The sequence below is a fragment of the Triturus cristatus genome, chromosome 2_2, assembly GCF_964204655.1.
Source record: "Triturus cristatus chromosome 2_2, aTriCri1.1, whole genome shotgun sequence".
Lineage (NCBI taxonomy): Eukaryota > Metazoa > Chordata > Amphibia > Caudata > Salamandridae > Triturus > Triturus cristatus.
The window spans coordinates 67,891,129-67,903,184 of NC_140582.1; the positions used below are offsets into that span (position 1 = coordinate 67,891,129).

The 12,056-nt window shown below is 41.7% G+C and overlaps 1 protein-coding gene across 3 annotated transcripts in view; it reads right to left on the reverse strand.

Annotated features, from left to right (window-relative positions):
* LOC146861854 (uncharacterized) overlaps positions 1-12,056 on the reverse strand; it is a 225,551-nt gene that overhangs the window by 33,415 nt on the left and 180,080 nt on the right. For 2 of the 3 annotated variants that reach the window (XM_085641017.1, XM_085641020.1), the window contains exons 8-9: positions 9,670-9,783; positions 6,362-6,460 (exon numbers count right to left, since the gene is read on the reverse strand). In XM_085641017.1, the coding sequence (XP_085497143.1) occupies positions 6,362-6,460; positions 9,670-9,783 (213 nt within the window). The remainder of the gene's footprint in view (positions 1-6,361; positions 6,461-9,669; positions 9,784-12,056) is intronic. The other variant, XM_085641019.1, reaches the window with a different exon arrangement.

The following is a 12,056-nucleotide window of genomic DNA, read 5'->3' on the forward strand; positions in this document are numbered from 1 at the left end:
AGCTGATGATCTTGCCAGACTATACTTTGGCTGTACAACACCAGTAGGCCTCCTTCATGACAATAAAAAATAAAATGCGAGAGCTAGGCCTCATACATGCCCTCATCTTTACAGTCCAACTTAAAATTATTGGGGATTAGTGAGCACATTTTTCATGAATCCCACAGATGCCTGGACTTAGAAAAGTGCTACAACACAGGGGGTTGACAGCCCACTATCCCAGCATCTTCTGTGTTACCGGCTCAGGAAGCATCCATCTGAATGGCGATAAGTATCAAGCCTTCTCCAACGCAATCTCAGGAAGAGGGGCAGCCTCGCTTAAGGACATAAACACGTGCAGACCATTTGATGAAGCAGTGAGTGCAACATCTGATACAGAGACGGCCTATGTTCCATTCCAGCGGTCACACCACAAACTGCTGATGATTTATTATAATTCTATTTATTGGTTGCGCATTTTTCATGTTTATGTGGTACCTCTATCACGACGTGATGTCAAAAGTCATGCTTTGATGTTCATTATGTTGCATTATTCTAGACACTCAGCCAGCTTAAATGGTGATCCTCGCGGGCGGGTTGGTGGAGAGAGGTGCTATTTTCATTTATCTGAGCTCCGATTTCGTAAACGGATAGGCTTTGTACTCAGAGCAACTAACTTCATTGGTTATGGCCTTTTACAATCATTAATAGTAGTAAGAAAGATAATACCAGTGGCTGTGTCTGTAGTTATTTATTACACTTCTCTCATTGGCCATGGACTTTTTCATAGCTGCATAATTAAATAATTTTGCAGGCGGACTGCAAAAGTTGATGACATGTTATCAAGCTCTTGTTGAGCAATAATACTCTGACCTACTGCATATGCAGCATAAATACATCTCGTGATCCCTATGGCTAGTTTAGAGCTCTATTTTCTATATCCAATTCCCATCCACTTTGATTTATCCTAAAGCTTTTGATCAGGAATTCTCTAGGGAAAGGATCGTCTGCTTGACATTTGGACAGTGAATTATTCTGTCACCAAATTTACTTCATAGGAAGGGCAGTAGATTCTTCAAATTCTTTGAAAGTGTCGAGTTTTCATGCCTGGTAGAAATAGAACTATTTTACATAATTGGATCGCAAGGCAACATTCCTCAGAAGAAATACTGCGATTCTCCTTTGACTACCCTCCTGTCGCACGCACAAAACCTTGCAATCCAATAAGACTCTATAGAACTAAGGCACTGAGTATTAGTGAAAGTGAGTACTGGGGGATTGTCTGTGGTGGCAATCAGATGGACTGTGGGTGTTCCCCCTCTACAAACATACTAATGAATTACTTGGGGATTCATCTCCAATTTATGAGTTTGCTTATGCATGCTGCTTAGCAGGTCTACAAAAGCATTTTCCCTCCAGGTAAATATCCCGGTAAAAATGCTAAGTTGTTTGTACTGATGAGAACAGCCTGTGTGTACCAGTTTCTAGATGTAGTATATTGCAGTCATGCGGTTTGTTCTGATGAGCACGATCTTGTTGTGAATTGTTGTGTAAGAACCTCTCATTGCCGGGTGTGCTGAAATCGGCCCCAGAAGATTGGTATTCAGTTGCTGCTGCTATTGTTGGGTCCAGGTGCCCTCAATTGTCAAGTTGTATAAATGCACTTCCCAGCACATAATGGAAGTGTCTGTGGTAATTGTCATTTGTGGCTGAAGGCGGAGAAATTAACTGGTCAGTACCAAATTGTTGTTCCTCCACTATTTTGTTCTGTGCTGAACTCTGGCCTCCACAAACATTAGACCTTCCCACCGACCCATCGCTTTTGACCATATCCAAGACAGGCTCTCTTGCAGTAGGTGCATATAAAAGTGAACATATGGACCTACTGCAATACAAGATGCCATCATCCCCATCAATTTTAATTCTCATCGCCAAAGGACACAACATCTGGTAAAGGGGAAGCATGCACTGAAATGACTTAATTCTCACATTCTTGTGCTTGGAATGGGCTTTGTCTTTCACTGTGTTCAGAATGACTCTCAAGAAAGGTTGTTTTGTTGGGGTCAGAGCTAGGATTTCTTAGAATTTACTGTGCATTCCAATCTCTGTAGAAGTGATACAATTTGTTGAGGGTGTGCTAGACACTGCTGTTGTTCGCGGTTCTATATCAGCCATTCATTTTGATATGGAGAGACAGTGAATGGCCCTTCTGCAAAGTAGCCATCCTGAGACTGAGCGCTGCCATGTGATCTCCTGTGCAGCACAGCACAAGCAGCAGAATGACGTCTTGAGTTGTCATTTTGAAGAGCTCTGACACTATGTAATGAATGAGTGGCCTAGGTTTAGTATTGGCCTTAGAATCCTGCCCTTTATGGGGATTAGGAAGCAATACTCCTTGTCCTCTAAGAATCACTGGAACCAGCTCTATTACCCCTTTTTAAAGCAATGCCCTCACCTTCTCTTGCAGTAGCCTTTGATGCTCTGGTTGATGATGTGATGAAGATGTGGTATGTTTGATGGTGTTGTAGGAAATTTCAAAATGTATCAGTAGGTGATGATGGATAAGACCCAAGATAGTGAGGTTTTTTCTACAATTTGAGGGAGAAAGAACCTTATTCTTTCCTGGACAGGTGTTGTGTGGTAGGGGGCAGTGGAAGGGGTATGCAGGGTAAGTCACTGTAGTGGACCTCTGCCTTATTTCTGGTTGTTGCTGAGAAGTCTTCTTTGGTAATGCTCATCAATCAATCATAGCATTTGTAAAGTGCACTACATACCCGTGAGGGTCTCAAGGCGCTAGGGGGGGATGCTGCTACTGTTTGAAGAGCCAGGTCTTGAGGAGTCTCCTGAAGGATAGAAGGTCTTCTATCTGCCATAGGCGGATGGGGAGGATGTTCCACGTCTTGGCGGCGAGGTGGGAGAATGATCTGCCGCCGGCGGTCACTCTTCGGATGCAGTGGATGGTGGCAAGGGCATGGTCTGCGGAGCGGAGCTGGCGGGCGGGGGTGTAGAGGCTGAGTCATCTGTTGAGGTACGCTGGTCCGGTGTTGTGGAGTGCCTTGTGTGCGTGGGTGAGGAGCTTGAAGGTTATACTTTTGTTGATGGGGAGCCAGTGCAGGTCTTTCAGGTGGGGTATGATGTGGCTGCGGCGGGGGATGTCCAGGATCAGACGAGCGGAGGCGTTCTGGATGCGTTGGAGTCGTTTCAGGAGTTTGGCCGGGGCTCCTGCGTAGAGTGCGTTGCCGTAGTCCAGTCTGCTGCTGACGAGGGCCTGGGTGACCGTCCTGGTTTCGGTGGGGATCCACTTGAAGATCCTGCAAAGCATGCGGAGGGTGTTGAAGCAGGAGGAGGAGACGGCATTGACCAAGCAGGGAGCTGTGGTGTGGCTGCAGCTTTGGCTCCAGCTCTTGCCTTTTGGCACTGAAAACCAGGTTTGCCTGTTTCGGTTTGAAATTCTCACGTACCTTTAGCTACTTCAGTGTCTTTTCAAAATCTTTTTGTGGACCAAATAATACTCTGTGTCAAAGGGGGCAATTTTACAGATACTGTTGGGCCTCAGAACAGAAGACAGCCATACTGAGCTAGTCACATCTTCGGAGCATGACTTTAATGTTTGTGTCTGTGGACGTGCTTTCTGCTGCATCCAGTGTGCATCTAAGATTGGCATTAGAAGGGATTGCCTCCTCTTAAACCAACCCCTTGCCTCTTTTCCAGTATGCATCTGGCAGGTGTTTAATCAGATGCACCACCTTTTCCCAGTGGTACCCATCATATCAGGACAACAAGGCCAATGAACTGGCTATGCACCATCTACCCACAGATCTAACATTTTACCTAGACTGCCAATCTTACTACTATCCTTGACCGTTGGTAGTTCATTTCCCGTCCTCTGTGCAAAGGTCCTTTTCTTACATGTATAAACACCCAGGGAATCTGGTGGTACATGGCCTCTAAAATGCAAGGGATCCTCTGGTGCTGCTTTGTACTTTTTCTGTACTCTTGGGGTGGAAATCCTTGTATTTACAGGGTCCTTTAAGTTCTCAGCTGCACAATTTGCTTTTTAATAGAAAAGGAATTGGACCAAGCGTTCTGTCTTGGAACATTTCTCCACCAAAAAGTGATCTTCCTCATCCACCACATGTAATTTGACTTTGTGGTGAGAATGAGAGAGAGGAGGGCTCAACACAAACGTCAAATCATACCACCCCACACCAAACCCAGAGAATGAAGAAAACCCCCGCTCTCACATACAGAAACAGCCTTCGCCAGAGGGCAGAAGAGATCACCCCCCACTTCCTCGGAAAAATAATGCTTGCCGTCCGATAGTCCTGCTCTAAATGTCCTATATATATTACCTATGGGATGGAGTTCTGCCACTGGTCACTGCAAGGGTTCCATCCATTTGTTATTTTCATTTCTTGCTATAAGTTATAATAAGTATTGCTGCACGCATCTCTCCTGGGTGCGAACGGCTTTAAATACGGAATGACTACTATGCGCCCAGCAATGAAACTATTGAGCGGAACATACAGCCACCCAAATAGATGGCTACGTTGTAACACGGTAATAATTAGCCTTCCAATTATACATTGTTGAATGTATAGTGAACATGTAATGTGAGATCTGTGCAGTGTTGGCATAAAAACACGTTTAAAAAAAAAAAACGTTGTGGTGGTCAGCCACCTTCTGAATGACCACATGATTTGGTGTAGTGCCATCCATTGGGGATGGTTTTACTGGATAGAGCTCCAAACATGGGTCCTCCTGTGTATCCGTGCTATAATCATAAGATCGTCTCCATTTTCCAAAGGGCCGGAGCTTCCAAACAGAAAAGCATGGGATTTTACTGGCTGCACAACCAGCCTGTGAAAAAAGAGCAGTGTTCCGCAACAGGGTAAATCAAGGTTTGGGAACACTAGGCCATTTGTAATCAGAAAAGTGAAGAGGAAGACTTGAGCAGTAGAAACAATTAATTGAGCCACTACTTGTGATGCAACTATTTGTTGCAGTTTAACCCACTCAATTAGCTCCACTAGCACGTTGCTTCTCAGATGGTGTTTGCAATTTCTCAATTTGGACTTTTTCCGACTTGGTTAAACATAAGGCATTAGCTGATTTTAAACTTTGTTTATACCTCGGTTTGCTCTCAGCACGTCCTTCTTCTTGAGCACTAGCCAAACAAAGGGTGAAGGTAGCAGCACCAATCTGACAAGTTGGATGTCCAGTAGTATTTCTCAGGGGTGCCTCAACTGTCCACACAGAACCAGTATAGCTCATTAATGAAGCTACGCCCTCTGCAAAACCAGAATTCCAGTAATGGAATTACAAATGCCCCAAAGAATGCCTGTTCAGGGACTGGTGCATGCTGAAACTGACGCACAGAAACTTTGCAAAAAAGGCAACCAACATGGCCAACACAGCGGATCTCAGCACTGAGGTCTCTATCCGAAGTTTAAATCCCAGGAACCTAGCTACCGCACAAATGATTCTTTGGATTCCCCCTTATAGAGGGTTCACAGTCAAAAAGGCCTGCACTCAAGACACACAGCATTTTAATGAAAGGTAAAAGGGTGGTCCATCTACACAAATGCTACATTTGATCTTGGTAGAAGAGGTCATCTTCAATGCAAGGGTCCTTACCAAAGGTGCTATTGTTACTTGAGGAGGAGCTGAAAAGAAATGTGTGCTCTTGGTGCCTAGATTTAGCGAAAATCTTCAGAGCATTCATTATAATTGTTAGAGGGACTTAGGTAAATATATGGCCTAATGGTGTCCAAAGTAGATTGAGTAGAGCTGGAAACATGATAAAATGTCTAGAAAAACCACTGACTATATGAATTAGTGCAGCTTAAAATATCATGTATGTATATTTATCTCATGTGGATAGCTTAAAAATCTGGCACAGAGCTGACCCTGATTGTCCAACGGTGGACAATGGAGATTCTAGGGGTTTACAAGTATGTAGCTTCTATATATGTAGCAATGTCCATGTACAGATTAAAAAGGCATTATTAGAAAACCGACTGTCCACAAGTACCAACGAAAAACTATCATGCAAATTTAACAAGATTGTTTCTCCACTTTGAAGTGCCAGAAGTAATGTAGATGGACAGTGCTCTAAACTGTATTTGAGATATAGTGTCACCTCACTTCAACCTGCCTTACCTGAAAACATACACAATAGTTTCTCATCATTTAGAAAAAGTGTATGAGCCTTATTCTGGTCTTAAACACACAGGAAGCAAAATGAAGGAGAAAAAAAGAGGTAGAATTGCTCTCATTGTCCTTTGGTGTCGCATGAGACCAGTCTCAACTAAAAAAAAACTTCAGACAGATGTTGTGGGTTTAGGAGTTCATTTGGCGGCCTTTTTACATGTTTACTAACCTGTGGAATGGGTGATGCTTCCTCTGCTCTCCAAGAATGGATGATTCAGAGGATAGTCCTCTTCCTCTTCTTTAATAGGGAAGGAAATAACCTCATACCCTGCAATTACAGAGAATGTTGATTTTTATAAAATAGCATGATCAAAGGTGTATATTCTCTTTTCATTCTCTGAATGGAGACAAGAAGGGCAGGTTTGTTGTTTGTCCATGACGAAGACTGAAATCAGGAACAGTGGGAGTTTGCGTTGTACTCCTCTGTAAGTACTTCTAGAGTTATAATTTAGTGCGGCTAAGAAACTGGAGAAGATAAGTTAACTATGTAAAAGTCTGTGACATATGAATCGTGAAGTCCACATAGGGATCCAGAAGCAACGCTTGTAAGGGGGAATCATGAAATGATGAACTTGTCACAGAATGCCCAATTACATCACCTTTGTAGAGCACCTGCCACAAGAAGGAGTTACTAAAGTTGTATTTCCATCAGGATAAAAATGTGGGAGCCTTTATGATGTGGCTACAACTATGGATGTCTATCTGGGGATTGGAAGTAAAAATAATGTATCCCCATCCCACCAATGGCTGTGTACATTTTCAACTCCAGTTCTCTGCATAGAGAGGGTTGTTCAGAAGCACCTCACTTTAAGTCTTATTAACAGGAAGCTGTTTTGCGGCACATAGTGCCCTGGTTTTGCCCTCTTTGTCTGAAGTCAGCCACTCAAATGATTAAACTAACTTTTGGCACTAGGCACTTTTTGTCTGATAAAACTGCTAGGGCTCTATTGGATGCCTTGTATGCCATTCAGTGTGTGGAGTAAGGTGTCCTGTGCTGAAGGGAAGCCAGCAATGCACTTTGCTTAATGCCAATTACCTGACACCACGGTCTGCAGTAGGGGGATGGAGTGTGCGGGAGGGTTGAAGGGTGTGCTTTATTCCACATAATGGGCTAGCCTATTCTCAAAGGCTAGAATTGACTGGTTAATTGTACAAGTATGGCCATGAATTATGAAAATGTTACGAGAAACTGTGCTATGCATCTTGAAAACTGTGAATAGTTCCAAAAGCTAATAGTACCATAAATAGTACCTGAACAATGAATGGTAGATGATATTGTAAAATTTTGTAATGCAGAATGTCTTTAGTAGTGAAAATAAATTAATATCAATATTTTTGTACATGAAGTGTCCAGTGCTTGTGCAAAGCGACAAAATAAATGGAGACAAAAAATATGTATATACACACAAAAAGAGGAACAAAAAAGACAGAATAAGGCGTTGGCACAAAGATTATGCCAGTGTAACGGATCTAGTTAGACAAATGAATTCCTGGTCAAATGGCCCACAGAAAGTAATTCTAGGATCATAATCAGCACCATGGTATATAGAGGATAGCCATAAGACTTCTGTGAAAATAATCTCAAAAAATCATAATAAAGGGCACTTTTAAAGAGAGGCTGCCTGGCCAGAACAACTTATATACATATATCTCACTATATATTCTGCAATTCTTATATGTGGCTCAAAAAGAGGGCAAAACAAGGGGCCACTTAACTAAAAGTCCAGCAAAAAGAGTATTGTAAAATGCAATTAACAAGGTGTGTCATGGAAGGAGCATGACACGTGGGATGACCGTTTCAGTGTACATAGAAGGGCATCAATGAAAAAAGTGTCAAGGGATCACATAACTGTCCAAGGGGTAAGTCAAAAGGCGAGTTGTCGCTGGTGCTGGTAAACAGACTTTGAATAAAAAAGGCTCTAAAAGGTACAATTATTTACAGATACTCTAAGATTTCAACAAGTCGTGCTGTTCTCTTTTCACATGATATCAGAGGAAATTCGGACTATGATTGCAAAAACAAGGGGTCAGCTAAAGAATTTGAGATGCCATTGGAGGCATCAGAAATCTTAGTTACACTTGCCTGATTCAGCTATTCTTTAGCAGGCGGTACTGTGGCCATCAGCGTCCATACTTCATTGCTAATTGAAGGCGACAATGGGCAAGCCCCTACTCAATAATCCAAAATGGCATTAATTCTCCTGACAATTTGGCTGGCCTAAAGGTGCTATGAGAAGCGGAAATAGGGCCATTCAAGCAAAGAGGCTGCGCTTGATTCAATTTAAATGTCTACGGAATCTTTTTTTTTTTTTTTTTTTTTTTTTTTTTTTTAATTTTTATCCTCATCTCACCAATAAGCATTAACAGAAAAGGCCGTCATCTTGATCTATACGCCCTGCGGCCACTGTTTGCGCTTAGGTCTAGCCAGACCGGCCCCGTTGATGTAGGCTTGGTGTAATCATAGGACAAAAAGGAGGTTGTATGGAGGGGGGTATGGAGGGGGGAGCGGGGGCAACAGGGGCAACCAGCAGCGTTTAAATCAATCTCAATTTCAGGCCCCAGGACCATAGGGGTTGCCATATGTTCAACTCACTTTCCCTGCCCTTTCCCTGATCTAATCGAGCCATAGCAAATGCCGCCTATGTCTACGGAATCTTAGCAGAGGCACCAGACTGGAGTGCTTAAGGTGTCAAGCAGCAATAGGAGACTTCATCCACAAGAAATGGCTATGCCTCAAATTAAAAACCCTTTTGTGAAAAAGAATTTTGAGAGCAATACTTCATGGACCGATCAAACTCAAAGATAGTACTTTTAAACATACTCGATGATGAAGGATTCACCAGGGTTGAAGGAACCTTCATTAGTTTGGGACTAACTCTGGGGATAAGGAACGCTGCAGAAATATGCAGAGAGCTCCCCTAAAGTATCAGGAAGTGAAGGTGAGCAAGGACTGTTGTCGTGACCTTGGGGTCTCCATATACAAAGTCAGAGGATGCCCTCATAAACACTACCGTATATGGAATACATGAGTGGAAAACTTTAGCGATCTAAAGGATGAGGAATAAAGTAAAATGTATGCAGATCTGCATCATGCTTTGCGAGGGGTGTTTTGTTAGGTAAACCAATTATTACATGCGCGGTATCACAGATTACATGATATTTACATCTGATTATAAAGTAGCGCACTTTATGAGTATCTAACTTGCCTCACGATTATAATGACACTTTTTTTGTTTTAGAAAAATGTATAAAGAAATGTATTAAAATAAAAAGAATCCAAAATAGCACCAGCACAAGAAGAAACACAGCACATGGACAGATTTATTTTTATCCATGCTCATGAAATCAACATTAATTGATCAGGTACTACTAAATAGCTTATCAAACTATTGAAAATATTGGCGAACCAGTGGCAGAAGTAACTAATGTCAATTCCCAAAAATCTATTTCTGCTAATGGAAAATCTTAGAAACATACCCAAGCTGGGACTCGCCCCGTGTTGTGCTCCCTTTCCATCAGGCCGATCCACCACAGAGGGATTTGACTCTTCCTTCTTCCCCGAGCAAATATCAGTGTTGACAAACGGAATTTCTGTCGGGTAAAACATAACAATATATATTGTAGATGTCAGTTCCTTGCAGATTACTATCCCTGGTAAAATATCATGGACCACCCTTGTTCTATTCTTGATAGTTTCATCCCTGGCTCACAGCATTTTAATATACTTTGGGGCCAAAGAAAATAAAGAAATTCATAAGATTTGGAGCATTCAAAATAGTCAGTCTGAAACCCCAAAAATGGAAGCAAAACAACTTGCCCTGAAAAAGCTCCTAGGCCCCCAGTACAATAGATAGTCCCATGTTAACTTCTATGTTCTATCTGCAAAACATTTGGGGGAAGGGGTCCATACACCCCAAAAAGAAGATGAGGTCCAAAATCGAATCAATTTAGTATTTCAACATTTCCTTTATCATTTTATTATCTTGAAAGTTTCATAGTATATAATGTTCAAATAAGTTTGTTTTCTTGATTCCATCACATAATTTAAATCTAAAACCAGGGTACAGCAATCAATAAAGTGTTTCACAACTATTCCAGTAGATGTGTTGCTTCCTCAGGGCTAACCTATTCCATTTATCAATTATTTAAATCATGTAGAGAGATCCTATTCACAAAATAAACAACTATTCTTTTTAGGGCAAATTTCAAGACAATATTAGAAAGGCATGACATTCTGTCATGTACAGGGCCTTTTAATTTTGTTGTGCTAGGGGAGGTCCAACACTTTTGAGTTCGTTCTTCTGCTGGTTGTTTATTGGGACAATTCACCGCCTAATTATAAATACCAGTCCAAAAATGTGTTGATATTCGTTCCCCAGTACAAACCTAGCTGCAAATATAAGTTAAGTATGTGAAAAAGTGATCACACAAATCAAGAAGCATCTGTACAAATGTCATTTAGAGATACATTTCCTCAGAACAGATTAAACAAGCATTTTGGCGGTTCTATAAAGAACTATATACGGATAATAGTAATAGAGATATCACAGAAATAGAAAGATACCTAGAGAATTGTGAAACCGTAAAGCTCGAGGTAAATACACAGCTGGCTCTAGAGGAAACTCCAAGTATGGAAGAGATTTTGATTGCAGTCAAGAGTCTCCCTAAAGGAAAGGCAACAGGATTGGACTGTATTCCATCAGAATTCTATAGTATATTTATAGAAGAAATTAAACATATACTTAGGGACTTAATTATACATATCTTCTCTGGGGGAGAACCTCCAGGCTCTTGGTCTAAAGCCAAAATTGTCATCTTTGCCAAAAAGGGGAAACCACCAGAACAGCTAGGATCATACCGGCCAATAACCCTTATAAATGCTGATTCAAAAATATATTCCAAAATCTTGGCAAATCGAATAGCACCTATAATACATAAAGTTATCGCTAAAAGCCAGCATGGCTTTGTTCCTGGAAGGTCAACGATAAATCATATCCAGAGGGTCATTACACTTTTCGACGGAACAGAAGCTACCGGAGACCCTATGGCCCTGATACTTCTGGACGCAGAGAAGGCCTTTGACAGGGTCTCCTGGCAGTTTCTCTGGAAAGCTATGGCGACGGTGGGATTTCAAACTAAAATCATACAGGCGCTACAAAAAATGTATAAAAATCCTAGGGCTGTTGTATCTGTTAATGGAACTTTAACCAAGGAAATTACAGTTTCTAGGGGAACTCGGCAGGGATGTCCTTGTTCGCCATTGCTTTTTGCAATATATATTGATCCCTTTATTCGTTACTTGGAGAAAAATAATCGTATAACCCCCATTATATCACAGGAATATGCAACAAAAACATTAGCATATGCTGATGACATCGCTATAGTTACTGCCGACCCCGGAGTAGCAATGCTGACCATAGAGGCTGAAGCCAAGAAATTTGGGTTGGTCTCTGGCTATGCATTAAATCAAGGAAAGACACAAATTGTTCTAAATCAAAAAATCTCCTTGGATGATCCTAGAGTGGTGAAGGGAGCGACATATCTGGGGGTTACAATTTCCTCCAATTTAGAGGAAGTTGTGGATTTGAACTTTAAGCCATTACTAAATACGATACAAAAAGATCTACGACGGTTAGACAATCTCCACCTGTCTATCATTGGAAGAGCTAATGCAATTAAAATGGTGTACTTTCCTAAGATATTGTATTTACTCAGGGCAGTTTGCCTAGAAATCTCTAATCAGTGGTTCATAGCAATGGAACGTACCTTTTCTAGATTTGTATGGTCTTATGCTCAACCCCGACGGGCATATAAATATCTTACCCTGTCTAAGGATAGAGGAGGGCTCGCACTTCCCAATTTAA